This window comes from Caretta caretta, chromosome 2 (genome assembly GCF_965140235.1).
Source record: "Caretta caretta isolate rCarCar2 chromosome 2, rCarCar1.hap1, whole genome shotgun sequence".
Classification (NCBI taxonomy): Eukaryota; Metazoa; Chordata; order Testudines; family Cheloniidae; genus Caretta; species Caretta caretta.
The window spans coordinates 243,389,610-243,407,875 of NC_134207.1; the positions used below are offsets into that span (position 1 = coordinate 243,389,610).

The following is an 18,266-nucleotide window of genomic DNA, read 5'->3' on the forward strand; positions in this document are numbered from 1 at the left end:
TCAACTCCTGCATGACTGGAAGGAGGAACTCTGGGATATAATCAAGAAAGGCCAATTGGTGGCGAAGATGGCTTTACAGGCAGCACTTGGAAACCTTTGACACTGCAGCCAGATTTATGGCCACAGTGGTGACTGTTCAGAGCATCATGGCTCCAAGCATCAGGCATCCCTAGGGTTGTATAGGCCACAATCAAGGACCGGCCCTTTGAGAGCGTGGAATTATTCAGCAAACACACTGACAGTGCTCTTCACTCTCTAAAAGATTCAAAGGCCTCTATACCCTTCCTGGGGATTTACTCTCTGGCTCCCATGCCACAAGCCATATGTCCTCAACCCCAGTGCCATCCTATGACTTCTGGCAAGCTGAGGACCATACTACGAAGAAGTTGAGCTACAATAGGGGTTGCCAGTCTTCCTTCTCTTCTGCGGTGCATCCTGTCTCTCTGGCATGTCAACAAATTTGATAGGACTGTTTGGAGCCACAACAGATCCACTTCTGAGGGCACCACTTTCGGAAGCACACTTCCCCATTCCACTGGATGTAGTCTGCCACAACATTGGATGAATAGGTGTTAGGGATCATGGCCTATTGCCTGGGCTGTTGTCCTTCGCTCAAGTTGTAGAGAACTCCCTTGCCTCTGCAGTTGTTAAGGCTTCTCTACACATGGGTTATTCAGGAATAGGTATTCCCCTTTCAATTCACACCCTATCTTGTTACTTTAATCTGTAGCCAAGTAGAGCTGGCCAACAAACTGTTCTCCTGTCTTATGAAAACTCTTGAGATTTTGAAAAATTTCCTGATCTGCATCAGGTCAGAACTGAGACCTTCTGATGTTTTTCACAAAAAGAGGGAGAGCAAGACTCACCCTGGAACAGTCAATAGCCTAGTAGTTAGGGCGCTCACATGGGGGGTGTGAGACCCAGGTTCAGGTCCCAGCTCTGCCTGAGTCAGACGCTGATTTAAATGTGAATCTCTCACATCCCAGGTGAGTGCCCTAACCAGTAGGCTATTGGCTATTCTGGGGCAAAGCTCTCTTTCTCTCTCTCTCCCCCTTTGTTTTTTCCAAAAATTGCAAACCTTTCCTGACAAAAGTTTAGTAGAAACTGTTACATTCTCACTTAAAGTTGTGCTTTCAATAAATCACCATTTTCCAACCAAAAAGTTTAATCCAAAAATTCCAAACCAGCTCTGTAGACAAGCCCTTAGCTTATTGGCGAGGCTCTGTGCCTTCCAATGACCTCTTGCATAGACCAGGATGACAAAATGTGGAACCAAATGTGTCTTTCCAAAGAGGGAGTTGGGAAAGACAGGGAATCCATTCTTTGGCATAGCAGTGGGGTCAGATGGCATTGCAGACTTGGAATTGGAAATGTTGCTCTCTCTTTTATGGGTCCGATGTTCATATATGCAGAATAGTGGGTTCCTGTATGTACTTTCAGAAATGTTGTGCTTACCAGCGCCATGCTAGGGCTTTGGTTTAGTACTTACTCAGATTAAATGTAAATACTGTTTACTTGTGTAAGCGTAAAGTGATGGTGGTGTTATGACATTGCTTTTCGTTGTTACTTATTACAGTAGAAAAGTCTACTGATTGTATTTAGTTATTCCAATCCTATTTATCTTAAATTTTATAACAAAAATGTTCTTTGACATTTAAAAAGTATAATTGGATTTTTCAAAGCCTTTTGTTTTGGGGGTGGGGTTATGATACTATTCTGTCTGTACATGTTCATTTTGTTCAGATACCAAATAAGAGCCACTGCGAATGAATCTGACTTACTCTGGTTTTATTCCTGTCAGAAGTGAACATCATGGTTGTGAAATGTACTGAAGAACCTAATATAGAACTATGAAATAGCAGATGATGGGACAGAAGTTGTAAATCATGTGAAGCTTAGTCATTTCTTCCACATCCCGCAGTACCAGATAGTAGTAGTATATTTTACCATGTTATCACACTGAGTGCTTTCACTTTTTTTACCTCATGTATTACATATGTTAATAGCTTGGGTATAGATGGATTAAAAGTTCTCAAATTAATGCCAAGTGTATTTCTGAACTCCCAGGTGATAACCTTTCCATAGTTAAGGTTGCAGGTAATTTTCTGCTGTATACCAGATTTTGCACCCTTTCCAAGAAAATGTAAAGCAACCTGAAAATTTATAGGTGAAGTCAGGGGCCTGGATAGAGTTGTGGGGAAGCTGCAAAATCATTTGAACAAAGACGTCCCAAGATGTGCATTATAAAAACCTGATCTGTTTCAAAGTTGCAAAAGTCTTCTAATGCTTTTGCCCAGACATAGGGGAAAAACAGGAACAGAAATGCATACAGTTTTTATCACTGGAGTCGAGTTAGTGCATGTGTCATAAATATAAAGGGAAGGGTAAACCCCTTTGAAATCCCTCCTGGCCAGGGGAAAGCTCCTCTCACCTGTAAAGGGTTAAGAAGCTAAAGGTAACCTCGCTGGCACCTGACCAAAATGACCAATGAGGAGACAAGATACTTTCAAAAGCTGGGAGGAGGGAGAGAAACAAAGGGTCTGTGTCTGTCTGTATGCTGCTTTTGCCAGGGACAGAACAGGAATGGAGTTTTAGAACTTTTAGTAAGTAATCTAGCTAGGTATGTGTTAGATTATGATTTCTTTAAATGGCTGAGAAAAGAATTGTGCTGAATAGAATAACTATTTCTGTCTGTGTATCTTTTTTGTAACTTAAGGTTTTGCCTAGAGGGGTTCTCTATGTTTTTGAATGTAATTACCCTGTAAGATATCTACCATCCTGATTTTACAGGGGGGATTTCTTTATTTCTATTTACTTCTATTTTTTATTAAAAGTCTTCTTGTAAAAACTGAATGCTTTTTCATTGTTCTCAGATCCAAGGGTTTGGGTCTGTGGTCACCTATGCAAATTGGTGAGGCTTTTTATCCAACATTTCCCAGGAAAGGGGGGGTGCAAGTGTTGGGAGGATTGTTCATTGTTCTAAGATCCAAGGGTCTGGGTCTGTAGTCACCTAGGCAAATTGGTGAGGCTTTTTACCAAACCTTGTCCAGGAAGTGGGGTGCAAGGTTTTGGGAAATATTTTGGGGGGAAGGACGCGTCCAAACAGCTCTTCCCCAGTAACCAGTATTAGTTTGGTGGTGGTAGCGGCCAGTCCAAGGACAACGGGGGTAATATTTTGTACCTTGGGGAAGTTTTGACCTAAGCTGGTAAAGATAAGCTTAGGAGGTTTTTCATGCAGGTCCCCACATCTGTACCCTAGAGTTCAGAGTGGGGGAGGAACCTTGACAGCATGTTACCAAAGAAGGTCCAGAACTTAAATGGGAAAAGTTACTAGACCTTAATTTTAGAACTAGAGTGAGATAACAGAGTGCTGGTGATGCATTTATAGATCACAGGCACATTGCATAGACTAGATCTGGAAAGGAGCACTGAGATGGAAGTCAGGATACCATGGGCCAGATCCTCAGCTGCTACAAATCGGCATAGCTCCATTGATTCAGTTGTCTCTCTGATATTGCTGACCCAAATCTCTTCCACTTAGTCACAGTGCCAGGCAGAGAGAACAGGCCAGGGAAAACCAGTGGAAAGTCATTAACTGAGGGCTGATAATGGAGATGGTTAAAATTTTTCTTTAGGGAGGCAAAGTGTAAGCTACTTTTTACCAGCTAATGGAAAGGCCGTTGGTGAAGGCCTTTCTTGAGCTTGGCATTCTTGCTAGCTATCACTCAGTTTCAGACTGGCTCCTTGTGGCCACTGCTCTCCACCAAGTCCAAGTGCTGCTCAGATAGTGGTGAATCAGGGCTGAAGTTTTGTAGAAAGCAAATTTTCTAATTAAAGAAAAATTCATTTTTGTTTTCATATGTTTTATCTAGTGTTCCTCAGACTGACTAACTTATATTTTCTCATACTTTTAAAATGTTTTGTGGGGGCTTTTTTGCTCTAAGCCTTCTGTTCGCCAAGATATTTTCCCCTTGATTTTCCCTTTCTCCCCCATTGTATAATCTTCAGTGCTTTATTCTTCTTTCCTCTCTCAAACTCTCCCCATTACCTGTTTCATGTCCATTTCTAAATCCCCTTTTGTCCTCTCCTTTCCATTGATGCACTCTCTCCTGTTCTTTTTGAAATGAGGACCAGAGTGCAGAACTTGCTCATGTTTGCTTTCTAAATGTGGATGCTGAAAGTGTTTAGGAAGGCAGGTGGGGTGACACAGAATGAATTCTCGGGTAGGTGTTTAGATTACTTGTGACTTTTTGTGCTTTTAAGAAAGAACCATTGGGTGGGGAAGGGATCATTTTGATTTTTATATAGGATTGTTTTTGACATTTCTAAATTTCTTCAAGACATGATCAACTTTGAGAGAGTGATTTCTCTCTCTCTCTCTCTCTCTCTCTCTCTCTCTCTCTCAGCTACTTCTTAATTGTGATGTCTCCTTGGAAAAAGATTTTTGTATTATATAATTGCTATTATTCTTTTGCATTTTATTTCCTAGCATCCTCCTGGGCAACTGAGGAGGAAATACAGTTCCTGCTCCACTATTTTCCTGGATGACAGCACAGTCAGTCAACCAAACCTCAAGTATACAATTAAATGGTGGGTGATGTTAAATTCTTTGACTTAAACATATATTTAATTATTTCTGAACAACTGCTAAGCAGGCACTGCAGAAACCAAGCTACAAAATAGTGGGGTTTTTGTGTGTGTGCAGCCATATATGGATGTATTGCAGAGGTAATGGCTGGGATTTTCTAAAGGTTTTTTTTTTTTTGTAATAGATTTTTGATGCTCAGCTCCTTCTAGGGTCATGCCATAACTATCCGCACTGCACATGTTCTCACAAGAATGGAGTGATCAGGGATTTCAGTTGTACTCGTGATGAGTGAACCAGCCTCAGATTGGTTGGTTTGCTTTGGATGAGCACCCGAAAGTTAAGATACCTATTTGCTTATCCAGTACTTGTGAAATCCGATGAGATTTCCAGAACTTCCTGCTTTTTTCGGGATTGAAAATACAGTACTTCCAGATTTGGCTTCCACATTCAGTGCAGGCAAGTACTGCACAGCAATGAACTGACAATGGGCAGCCTTGTGTAGGGAGTGCGCCTCTGGCTCGTCTTCACGTGGATTCTCAGCACAGCTAGGTTAGTTACTGTCTTTGCTAGAAAACTTTTACGTTTAGATCATGTGGAAATGCAGCTGGTGTTTGGAGCATTGTTCTTTCCTCTACGTTCTGTACAGTGGAGGGAAAATGGGAGACTAGATGGCCAAGCACCTTACATTCTTTAAAAATTTAAAAAGAAAAGAAAAAGTTGCTATTTGAATCCTGCTCAGATTCCAATCATCTGTAGTATCTCTATTGTTGGGTATACCCATTTAATGTAAAGTGTGTTAAATCATGATCCATGCTGCAAAGGTATTTACATAACAGACCAGACATTCAGATGAGTATATAGCATTGGTAGTCACTAACGCGTTTTCCATGTCTGTAAAAAGGCAGTTGCCTTATGCTGCCCTCGTGTTTTTTTTTAAATTTTTTTATTAAAAATATCATTAGAAGAACCAGAGGACAAAGGGGCAGCATATAGGCCACTTCCAGTTCCTAAACGTTGCTGAGCTAGGTCCCAGCCCTTCCTCAGTTTTTGGGCCACTCTAGTAGTGCCAAGGGATTTAAAGCAGCCTCCTAGATAAACTTGAGGATACCCCTAGTTTAGAGGTATCCTCAGATGGCATAGGACTGGCTCCCCAGTGTAGGGGAAGGAGTGTGTCAGGGACAGGAGGGCGCAGGGCCAGAGCAATGTGCAATTTGGTAGTTCAGGTGGGAGGAGTGACTCCTTTAGAGCCATTATCCACCAGTGTAAATAAAAGTAGCCCTTATGCTGCTTTAAGTTTTATAAAGGGACTGGATTGGCCCCTGGCAAACTCCAGGATTGGATGGGTGGAAAGTTGATGGAAAGCTGCTTAAGTTCACAAGCTCCTCCTATCCCAAATGCACTGACTGCTGATCTGATCCAAGAGATTATTTAAAAACACACCAACATCCTAAATTAAAATATTGAGGGATCTGACCAAAGTTAGGAAATGCAGACTCAGCCCTCACTCTACTTCATAGGTTTCCAAACGGTGGGTGTTTTTCCAGTTGGTGGGGTGATGTTTTGTTACGAAGCCACCCTTTAAGGGCAGCAGGTAGAGCTGTGCTTTCAGGTGTCCACATGCCACTCCACTGAAGTCAAATGGAGTTACGTATATGTTCCTGAGGGCAGAATTTGGGCTGTATTTTTAGTCTTAACTCACAGCTTCCTGAATTTTTTTCAGTCACATCAAATTATTAATTATCTTTCCTTTTTTTTTCCTCCTGTGGGTGGACATGTGTTCAGTAAGCAAGGTGCACTGTCCAGGGAATATTTAGTACTTTTTAACATCTCCTTTTTCAAAAAAAGTTGCAATTTTAGATATGATCAAGCCATTTAAATCTAGGAATTTCTAATGCATCTGTCACCAATAGCTAAATTCTATATTGCCAAAGCAAAATACAGTTTGCAATATATGACATTTACCTTCATCCGAGCAAAAAAATTGTATTTTCTACCATATTCCTATTTTTCGGCTGCTTGCCACCTAGAATCATTTAAAATTCCACAAAGAGAAACACACAGTATAGCTGCAACCTGGTGTTTTCTCAACATGTGGGGCGTCTGATGCATCACAGTTGTCTTACAGAAGTTCGGAGCGGAAATTGTGAAACAACCAATTAACTTTTTTAAATGGAGCCTTTTAGGTCAGACTGATTAAAAGAAAATACTAGACTAGCATTGACAGAACAAATCATTGACAGAACAAATTGCCAATAAATGGGAACAATAAAATCCCTCCTCCCTCTTTATTCCCCTGTTAGTTCTAGTGGCTCCTCAGGATGTCAGAACAAGTTGGTGGTTCTGCTTTGTCTTATGGTGTTTACCTCTGGCACCTGTGGGTTTGTTCAGAGCCAGGAGCTGAAAACTGACAAATAATATGAGGAAGCTATATTTTTCTTGTTCTCGGGTGTGAATTAGATCAGTTTGTCATATTTGCACACAACTAAAATTTGAACTGCCTGTGAAGACTTTCACGTTTAATTTCTGAGTTTGACTTTCAAGTAAAGAGAAAATATAAATGCTTGACTGAGAGCAAGAAAAATGCATAATATAATATGTTAAAATAAAATAAGTAACTTATAAATTGATGCAAAATGAAAAAAAATTGGAGCTTGGTATTTCAGTAGCTAACTGGGGAGACAACCAAAACATAATGGATTTAAAAGTAAAAATCACACAAGCCACTACAGGAGAAGTAATTCACATAACTTAGCAGCATTAGCAAAACCACTGATCTACAAATGCAGTAGATAATAGGCTGAAGGTCCATGGAGGAGTTCAGGCAGGGGTCTTACAAAAACTCGTTTATTAATGACCCACCTCTGTTTTACGTACCAGAGAATATCCAATCCTTCTAAGGCCTTATCTTGCATCTTTCAAGTCATTGAGAGTTTTGTCATTGGCTTAAATGGGAGTAGGCCTTTAAATAGAAGGTACATTATGGAGTACAGGAGATGAGGGGTGAGAAGGAAGACAAAATTTTATGGAAATGTGAGTGACTTGATATATGGAGTATAAATGTTCCATTTTATCCACAGTGAAAAGTGGACACTGTCTGCTGAGCAAAATTCTCCTAACTCAGTTTCTACAGTGTTTTTTACTACCATTGAATCCTGGACAGCAAAATATGTTAATGATCATACTGGTTATCTGGGCTTTGTGCTGTTTTAAATTTATATAGCTGTGTGTGTGTGTGTGTGTGTGTGTGTAAAAATATATATATTTAATCCTAAATCCGATTCCAAGGCCATTAACTCTATATTTTGCTTTACAGTGTAGCTCTTGCAATATATTACCACATCAAAAACAGGTATGTAAACAATGAGTCTCACATTATAAAAAACGTTCAGTGTTTCTTTTTAATTTTTTTCCATAGCCTGTAGCTTCTCCTACCCCTGGAATAAAGAGGTTTCTCTATAGATCACACTGCTTTTCTGGGAATAAATTGAGAGTTTTAAAAAACAATATTATAATGATGGCTAAGCGTGGTTCAAATTCGTTGTAGTTTTAGAAAACTTTGACTTCTGTTTAACAATTTTAGTTACACACACACACACAATGGTCACTTACTAATAAAAAAAATGTGAGTACAAATTACGACACACACATCTAAACTGTGTCCTGCTGTGGCTTCTGTTTTGCCCTTTGGTGAAGGTTGCTGTAGGAACCATTGGGTCAGTGAGTAGTTAAGAATTATCAATAGTGATGTGGCATGAAATAAAAACTCATATATTGTGCAATGGGAGTGGCATTATAAATAAATTAGTAGCCTCAGGAACAAAATTATTCACCAAAGTAGGTGTGCCAATACCAGGTAATGTTTGTTTGGTTTTAGCTTGGGTGTGGTAATTAAAAGGTGACGATTAGGAAAAGGATGAGAGAGAGATCTAGAAATTAACTATTCACTTAAACTGTTAAAGAGTTTAATTTTGTAAGTTGACTTTTTTTTTTAACAATTCTGTTTTCTGAGAGCACCCTTTAAATAATCTTTTCTGAAATTGTCAGAAGGGGTTTTCAGCTTCCTTATTGATGATTGTTTTTAAACAGGTCTTTTCATTAGCAGAGGAAATGACTTAGGCTCCAGTCCAGCAAAACACTTAAACATGTGCTTACATTCAACCATGTGAATAATCTTGTTGACTTCAATGAGCCTACTCACCTGCTTAATGATAAGGATGTACCTAAGTGCCTGGGTGGGTCAGGGCCTCACTTAGTGTGGCCCAATTTTGCATTGAAGCCAGACTCTGTTTGCACAGGTGTGAGGGTCTACACTATCAGGTACTTGTGTAGCTTCTACAGGGAAACACTTAAACTAACTTTTTATAAAAGTGCTGTAAAGGCCTGATCCAAAACCCATCAAAAGTCCATCAAAGGACTCCATAGATTGCAATGGGCTTTGGATTGGGACCTAGAAGTGCAAAGTAAACAAACTGGAAAAAATAGATGGAGAGTGGAAATTTTAACTAACTTCTTTCAGTTTATAGTAATCTGAACCTATTCAGAGTCCCACAGTCTTCAATGAGATTGTAGCTCTTAACTATAGTAGGTAACAAGATGAGCATGGGTAAAAGTGTTTACAGGATTGGGGCCTGAGGATCATGTCATGAATGTGATACTTGTAACATTCACCCTTCTTGGTGAGGGTTAGGTGAGTAAATGGAGATGGTTGCCTAGGATCACTTTTTTTAAAGTGACACAACCAAACTAAAATATTTTCTGCTCTTGTTTTGATTTTGTACCTAAAGGGTGTCAGTGTCAATAATCTGAGATCTATGTGCACTGAATGTTTTCCTGTTGGAAAGCTTGATTGCTTCTTTCACTCTTCTAACTGAGAGGTGAATTTATCAAGAAAGAACTGCACTGTCTTCTGTAGCTGTGCATTGATACACAACATGTTGTAAATGCGCCCTCTGCTGTACTCTTCAGAAACCGTTCTAGAAGTGAAGCTCTTGAAATCTCTATTACATTTTTCTTAAAGAATAGACATGAAGTGACTGTCTGTGAGTCAAGATTAAAGGGACAATTTGAGGACAGCACTCTGTTGTTCATGCTACTGTAACAGTAATAATTTTTTAAAAGTTCAGTTTCCCAGCTACACAATCAAAAGTGAAGCATCAGTGTATATAGGATTTATCAATACTTGGTTGTTGGGGTTTTACAAGCACAGTCATGCTCCCATAGAAGTCAATACGAGTCTGACTGTAATGGGAATTGAATCCAGACCCCTGCTTTGCAACTGGATAACCTCCATGAATTTAAGTCCATCAATGGCTATTAGCCAGGATGGGTAAGGAATGGTGTCCCTTGCCTCTGTTTGTTAGAGGGTGGAGATGGATGGCAGGAGAGAGATCACTTGATCATTACCTGTTAGGTTCACTCCCTCTGGGGCACCTGGCATTGGCCACTGTCGGTAGACAGGATACTGGGCTGGATGGACCTTTGGTCTGATCCAGTATGGCCATTTGTATGTTCTTAAGAAACTATTTAAGAAATATTTCATTCATTCTTTTTCTGTCCAGCACACCAGATTTACTCAAAACTAGATTACTTTCTAACTTCCCGAACTCTAATCAGGTGTTACAATCACATTTTCAAGAGAAACTATTGATAGATCAGACCAATCCTCGCTAAGTTTTCCCATAGTTAACCCAACTCTCTGACTGTATTGTTGTAATTGTCATCCCGTCTTCCCCCAATTCCTTTTCCTCATTGTTTGTTGTTCTCTTTTGCATCTTTCATTCTATTTAGATTTTTAGCCCTATCAAGCAGGGACCATGTCTGTCTTGTTTGTGAAATGCCTAACATGCTTTTGGGTGCTCAGAAAGCAAAACAATAACAAAACACTTCAGATTAGATAGAAAATACTTCACTCCCAAGAGACAAAAATACCAAATGTTATTTTCAGTGAAGAAAATAAATGCTTATCATATCTCATTCTTCTGTTTAACAAAGTATTGACGGCCAAGCAAATGCTTTCTCGGTGGGCTGCAGCTAAAGCACGGAGGAAGGAGAAAGAGAGAATCCTTTTCTCTTTCCTTTGTAAAGCGCCAGAATTGTAATACCCTTCCTCACCACTGATTCTAATGGACTATATGTAGAGTAAGGTGATACCCTTACTCTCACACAGTGTAAGAATGTGGCCGAAAGTATATATCTTCTTAGCTGATGAGGATTGCATGCTAGGCTGAGATGTTCATCGCATTTTAAGAAAATGTTTATTTCGTGCATTAGAAGGTTGCAAAGCAGAAACCTTTAATTTTCAGGTGCTGGGGCTTAAACCTATGTTGGGCACCAGTTAAATATATTTTGTGATCCCAGATCCCCACGGAACATCCAAGCTGTAACTTCCCTGAATGCACACAGTTCAGTACAGATAGAAAGTACATTCAGCAGTCTCTGTTCAGGAGAAGCCCGTGACCAGAATAACAAGGATGCATCGAATAAAGATTAAACTGTAATTAGAAATCCACATGGAGCAAAGTCCTGAGTTTTGACCGCTGCTGTTGGTACAACCTTTTTTCTGATCATTAATATTTATTCCAAAATTACACAAAGTTCTTAACTTAAATAAACCAAATATTGTTATTAATGTCTGTGGAGTTGCATCTAGTGTCTTGCTGTTCTTCAGTAGATGGGATTTGATTGTAATACCAAAGTTTAACCGTCTTACAACCAAGATGGTCAGCACAAATAGTGCTACAATTAATGATGACTTGTTTTAGTTTGTGAAAGGCATGCACAGTCATGCTGGCAGTGAAATTACAGTGTTTCTCTCTCTTTTCAGGGACACAGACGGAAGGATGCTCTTAGATATTTTTGATGAAAACCTTCACCCCCTTTCGGTAAACTCATCTACCTCTTCTTGTCTTTCATGAGACAGTCTGCTGCCTTGCCCTGTGCTTATGTGTTTGACTCAGTCACCTGTTTGAAAATATTTCTTCCCCAGAAATCCGAAGTGCCACCAGACTATGACAAACACGACCCAGAGCAGAAACAGATTTACCGCTTTGTTCGGACGTTATTCAGTGCTGCTCAACTGACTGCTGAATGTGCCATTGTCACCCTGGTAAGTGTCTGTGAAATTACATCAATCATTCAACAGATCCACCATTGTTCCTTGAGCTTGTTTCTGTGCAGCTGTACAGAGCTGGACGTTGTTAGGGAGTTTGTTCTCATCACACTTTTTGTGGAGATGAAGGAAGTTATTTGAGTTATTTTCTTGGAGAATACATTATTGAAGTTATTACTGAAGTTTTACAGTCATCTATATAGCATGTGTCACGGTCAGGTTTACATCTTGCTCCCACAGCGTGATAACATTACTGGCCACCAGGCAATATAATACTCAGGTGGGGTAAGTGTCTTGGCCATGTGGGAATTTTAGATACTGAAACCATTCCACTTTGGTCAGGTTTACTGTGTATCATTATAGCTTCCAGCAAAGACTCTTTGACAACTGTCAGTAGCTTAATGGCATTAGTAAGAGTTATAGATGCACAAGGGCGGCATGAGTGACTGGAGCATGTTGGTGGCTGCTGTTTTTACTTGTCGTGTACATGACTTTGAGGGGCATGTCGGATCAGTGAACAATTGAATAGCTAAGGATGAAGTTTATCTACCTAAAAATAGAGTGCTAAAGATGAAGGGCCAGATCCGCAGCTGGTTTAAATAGGCATAACTCCATTGATTTCATGGGCTAATGGAGGTAGTCCGATTTCCGCCAGCTGAGAATCTGGCCTGAAATTTCTATCCTACTGACCCTGGTGAGTCTCTTCAGGTTTCAGGCACAGTTTTTGCTACATTCTTGGTGTAGGGTTTAAAAAACCAGACATGCTGGTTATTTTCACCTCTTCAGAGTGAGTTTGTAGGACAGTTTTTACCAGGTTTATTTTTGGGGGATAGGAGGTGAAATTGGAGAGGCAGAGCCTTGATATTTGACCCCATTCTTCCTCTTTGACAGTCCCTGAAGCATGTATCTCTTAAGCCCTCCCTCTCTTTGATAGAGAATAGCCAGTGGGTCTGGCTCCCTCCAGCGTCTGTCAGTACCACTCATGCTGGTCAGTAGGAGACATGAATATGGGAAGAGTTGTGCAAGGTTCGCCCCCTAAAGCCCTTGCTGTTCTGGGATGGGTATTGGAGTGTGCTCCTAGTCAACTGCTTGGCCCAGCCACTATCCATAGTTTTATACAATGAGATTATTGCTCTGTCTCATGCAGAAATAGCACTTAATTTAAAGAGCTTACTATCAAATACAGTGGAACACTCTTACAGAAACTCCTGTTATCCAAATTTACATTCTGTGAGCCGTTGTGAAAGAGATCCCTTGTTCTAGTTGAAAAGACAGGCTTTTATTATGCATAGCAATAATGTAGCGACTGGTTCGCATCAGGCTGTCATACCACTGCTCCGTGTTTCCATAGGAATCTTGTTAACTTGGTCACCTTTGAGGAGAAAGAACAGTCCTCCATTCCTGTTGTAGAGAAATCGTTAAAAATAAAACCCCACAGCTAACTGATTGGATTTTCATCAGCAGTTAAACATGCCGTTTGAATTAATTGACTATTCTTTTGTCTTAATTAACGAGCATCCCTCGTGATTGGAAGCTGAGACCTGAACTCAAGTGACTTGGGTTCTCTTCCTGGCTGTGCCACTCACGAGTTGTAGGAGCTTCGGCAAGACATTCGTGGCCTGATGTTCTGAGGTGCAGAACACCCGCAGCTTCCAGTGACCTCAATGGGAGTCGCACATGCTCGGCACTTTTCCAGATCAGGCCATTAATCTGCCGGAACTCCCGTAGCACTGTCTGTAAATACCCACCTCTGTAACGTGCTTCCAAACCTTCTTTTAGAAGTATGACACAGTAGTATTTTTAATACCACGTTATTCATTAGCTACATATTCTCCCTTCATCTCTGATTTCCGTTTCCTCATATGTCACCATTGCCATCAGTGGGGACCTAGAAATGGATCTCTCTGACTGCATGGAAAGTAATCTGCTTTTCTTTTCTTTTTTAAACCCTCCTAAGTTGGCTTTGCTGACACATTACAAACTTTAGCCAAAATCTGCCAAGTGCTTTGAGTTTTGAGAAGTTGACTATGGGTAGAAACCAGCCTCCCCTGCACAAGCCTGTGTTTCATTGCAGTCCGATGTGGGAACAGACTACAATCTGATCTGCCATCTGCCACTTATTCCTTCTCGGGGGCCTGCCCACACTCAGGCATGCAGCATGTCTCCGGGAAAGCAGATCACAATGCCTCTTAAGTAAGAGACTTGAATTATTGGTTTTTTTCCAGTCCCTCTTTAATATATCAATATATTATTAAAACATTAACAAAGATCAAAGTATGTTGGGTGTCTTGAGGTGAATGCACTGCTTCCCCCTTGGCATGCAGGCATATCCTGGCGATGCTGCCTGAGAAGCATGGACAGCAGCAATGGTGGGTTAGTTTGTAGTCTGTACACCTGGTGAAAGAACTGAGTGAAATGAACCCCCATCCTGTGTCGTAAAAGCTGCTTTCCGGAAAAAAAACCCCACAAAACGAAACTCCATTGTAATGTTCCAGGTCAGAGGTGGGCAAACTTTTTGGCCCGAGAGCCACATCTGGGTATGGAAACTGTATGGCAGGCCATGAATGCTCATGAAATTGGGGATTGGGGTGAGGGAGGGAGTGAAGGCTCCGGCTGCAGGTGCGAGCTCTTTGGTGGGTCCAGAATTGAGGAGTTCAGTGTGCAGGAAAGGGCTCCAGGCTGGGGCACGGGGGGTTGGGGGGAGTGAGGGCTCTGGCTGGGGGCGTGTGCTCTGGGAATAAGGGTTTGGGGTGCAGGAGGGTGCTCCTGGCTGGGACCAAGGGGTTTGGAGGGCAAGAGGGGGATCAGGGCTGGGGCAGGGGGTTGGGGCATGGGAAGGAGTCAGAGGTGCAGGCTCAAGTAGTTCCCACAAGCTGCGGCATGTCCCCCTGCTCCAGCTCCTATGCGGAGGCGCAGCCAGGCAGCAATGCATGCTGCCCTGTCTGCAGGTGCCGCCCCTACAGCTCCCACTGGCTGTGGTTGCTGGCCAAGGGGAGCTGTGGGGGCAGCACTTGGGGAGGGGACAGCACGCGGAGCCTCTTGGCTGCCCCTATGTGTAGGAGCTGGAGGGGGGACATGCTGCTGCTGCTTCTTCCAGGAGCTGCACGGAGCTGGGCAAACCCGCGACCCCTCTCTCCAACTGGAGCGCCAGAGCGGGGCAAGCCCTGGACCCTGCTCCCTGGTAGGTTCTCAAGGGCCGGATTAAAATGTCTGAAGGGCCGCATGCAGCCCCTGGACCGTAGTTTGCCCACCCCTGCTCCAAGTGCTTAATTAAAACATTTCAATTAAAGCCTTTAATATTACAGCAAAACAATTTATAATTAAACAAAAAGATTTAATTTCCACAAAGCCCTCCAAAGCTGCGAAGAGATTTCTTGTACTGATAGGTGAGGAAATTAATATCTGAGGTTGAGACAATTAAAATACTAATTTGCATTATTTATTTTCAGAATAACACCACACAAACAACAATAATCGAAAGAATAAATTTTATTGCTGATTAAAACTCATTTAAATAACATTTTCTGTCTTGGTGAATAGCTGGCTTGTGCTCAAGCTGTGACCTGGCTTTATGGAAGGAATACTGCGTAAATGTTCTCTTCCCTCTCTAGGAGGTACTTCCATCCTTGCTGAAGCCTAGCGATTGTCATCATTTTCCACCAAGCATATCTGCAACACTGTTCTCAAGGTTCTGTGTTGCTGGTTGGGTGGTAGTGGCACGATCTAGTAAGGTCACTGTTTAATTGGCTACCTCAATATAAGTGCTCAGTATTAATATTATCCATAACTCAAGGAAAAGGTGTCTTCACTAGTTATTTGTTGTCACTTTGTCCTACAAACACATAAGCAGTCTGATCACTAGAATTGGGGAGGAAGGATGGTCTATTGGACATCAGTTCTGTGCTCTGCCACAGACTTCCTGTGTCACCTTGGGCAAATCATTTAATCTCTCTGTGCCTCAGTTCCCTATCTGTAAAATGGTGGTGATAGCACTTCCCTGCCTTTCAGGGCTGTAGTGAGGATAAATACATAAGTGATTGTGAGATGCTCAGATAATATGGTAATAGGGGCCAGATGAGTACCTAAAAGAGCCTAAATTATTTTTTTAAATTTAGATGAATATAGATACAAGAAGATATTTGTTAGTGCCTGGATCACATTCAGCATTTGTACCATGTTCATCTCCACAGTATGCCACAGCGATGAGAGTATTGTAATTACATAAGAGAGTCTACGTTTGCCATATGAATTTAACTAATCCAACCAAATGTTCCCAAGTTCTCCTTATCCTGGAAACAGTCAGGTTTCCAACAGTAGAATAAAGAGAGCACTGCAGAACTGTAAAGAGAAAGTTCATCCCACCTGCAGTATTTCCTCAGAAGGAGAGTCTAATGCTTAGGGATTTACTTTGTCTCTCTATCAGGTATTCCTCCAGGACAGTTTCATTATAATTATAGGATCTCACGTGTGTGTGTGTGTGTACACACGCATATGTGTAGAGCAAAAAAACTTGCCCTCCCTTTACTGCATTTACATCGCGTATTCTGACTTTTAACTGCTAGTGAAAATTTGTTTAATCTAAAAACATTTGTTTGACTTGCTAAATTGATGTATGGAGGAGAAGGCTGTTTTTCTTTCTGTTTATTGATTTTGCTGGGTGTCTGGAAACCATTTTCACCAGATAGGAGGGGATTTTCTTGAGAATAGAAAGGTGTCCTTTATGGAATGGAAAGCCACATTGTCCATAGTTTGACAGCTCATTGTGAATCACGAAGGAGGTAGCAGAGCTAAGAGGAAGGGGAGGAATGGGCACTAAGTTAGTGAAATATGTCCCTCCAGCATATTCTTTAATCTGTCCTAGTGACATGAATTCTGCAGCTATCACAGCCCTATTGAATATCTGACAAACTCAAGATATGAAAACCCTTCCACGTGCTGGCCACCATTTCTCTTGCTAGTGACAATCTTATAAAAGCTATCCTGAATGCTTATTTAATAAAATCTTGTCATTTAAAAAAAGTAAATTGCCACAATGCTATTCTTTATCTTTTGTTTAAGTTTGATACCCTATTGTGTCCAAAGATTCATGTGGCAGCATTAGGTTATTATCTGACATAAAATCTGCTCCATATTATATATCAATACTAAATTCACTGTCTAGGAAATTTAAAATCACTACCTCCCATTTCTTTTTTGGGCAGTGAGACACAGCCAAAAAACTCTTGTTAGGCTCAGTTCTCTATTTTCCATACAATGTCACATACCTAGTGGTGATTTAAGAAAAAAACAAAACAAAACCCAAAACCTGCTGATCTGCAGTAATGACTACAAATGCTTTTCTTTGGAGCTGTGCACTTTCCTAACTAGTAGCATCTGTGACCATGCATAATTACCCAAGAAAACAAAATGGAACTGTGTTGACTTCTGCTTCAGTAGAAATATTGCAAAGAAGCAAAATTTAAGAGAATGGGGGGAATCTGTTTTGGGGTTTTTTTTTCCAAAGGAAAAAGTACAAATTCACTCAGGGAATGTGGTTTTATTTTTAGACTTCTGAGTTAATGATCTTGATCTTCCATTCCTTGTGAACCCAGAACTTCCACTTAAGTCAGGGGGAATCCTGGCTGTGTTAGGAAGGAACAGTGAGGCCCAGTGTACAAGGAGAGTGGAAAATAAATATCCTATAATAGTCTGAGTGTCTTTTAGCTGCATCTTTCTTTCCAGGAGAAACTGGATGAAATTTTGAGGCAGAATCAGAGGTTATGAGCACTGGAGTTTCTCCTGATTCACCTAAGTTTTGATGTTAAATATCTGGTGTGTGTTTGTTTGTTATTAATAATAATAGTTTTTATTTTTGGCCACCTTTTTCAGAGATTTTTGGAGCTAACTACTTCACTACTTTTCACATTTGGTCTCTTTTCAAAGTTGGACAAGCAGAAGCAGTATCATGCCAGGATATCCTCTTCTACAAAATGGATGGCACCAGGTCTGTCTGGAACATGTTAGGTGCCCAGCTGAGCAAGTGCAAAGCATGAAGTTGTTTTTGGAGAGAGTCAGCAGGGAGCTGGCTAATCTCTTAGAACAGAAGCTTGTGGCAGTTCAGTGGCTGCATTCGAGCCAATAAGCATCTTTCAGTGCCTAGCAAAAGTTACCTTAGTGCCAGTACATACAATAATCTTTCCATGCAAATCCCTTTTCAGTTTCAGACATTGGGATGCACCAAACTTTTGTACTTGTGAAGAAACAGATGTATTTATTCCTTTTTACTTTGTTGATGTATGTTGGAATGGAAACTGTGCCTTCATGTGTTATGTGGGGGATGATAACATTTAGGCCCCAGTCTCACAACTGACAGTGTGCGGGCAGATTACCGTGCTCACAGGGACCACCACTGGAGCAGATTGGGGTCCATAGAGGCACAACTGCATGCTACCAGCTGCAGGATTGGAACCTTAAACAGCATAGGCTGGACTCTCTTTACCAATGTAAATTCAGTGATTCCTCTAAAATCAATGAAGTTTTGCTAGTAAAATTCAGATCAGAATCTGACCCACAGTACTGAAAAAACATCAT

At 41.0% G+C, this 18,266-nt stretch overlaps 1 protein-coding gene across 4 annotated transcripts in view; it reads left to right on the forward strand.

Annotated features, from left to right (window-relative positions):
• CCNY (cyclin Y) overlaps positions 1-18,266 on the forward strand; it is a 225,661-nt gene that overhangs the window by 169,169 nt on the left and 38,226 nt on the right. For all 4 annotated transcript variants that reach the window (XM_048837693.2, XM_048837696.2, XM_048837698.2 and 1 more), the window contains 4 exons: positions 4,490-4,590; positions 7,902-7,937; positions 11,412-11,469; positions 11,574-11,693. In XM_048837693.2, the coding sequence (XP_048693650.1) occupies positions 4,490-4,590; positions 7,902-7,937; positions 11,412-11,469; positions 11,574-11,693 (315 nt within the window). The remainder of the gene's footprint in view (positions 1-4,489; positions 4,591-7,901; positions 7,938-11,411; positions 11,470-11,573; positions 11,694-18,266) is intronic.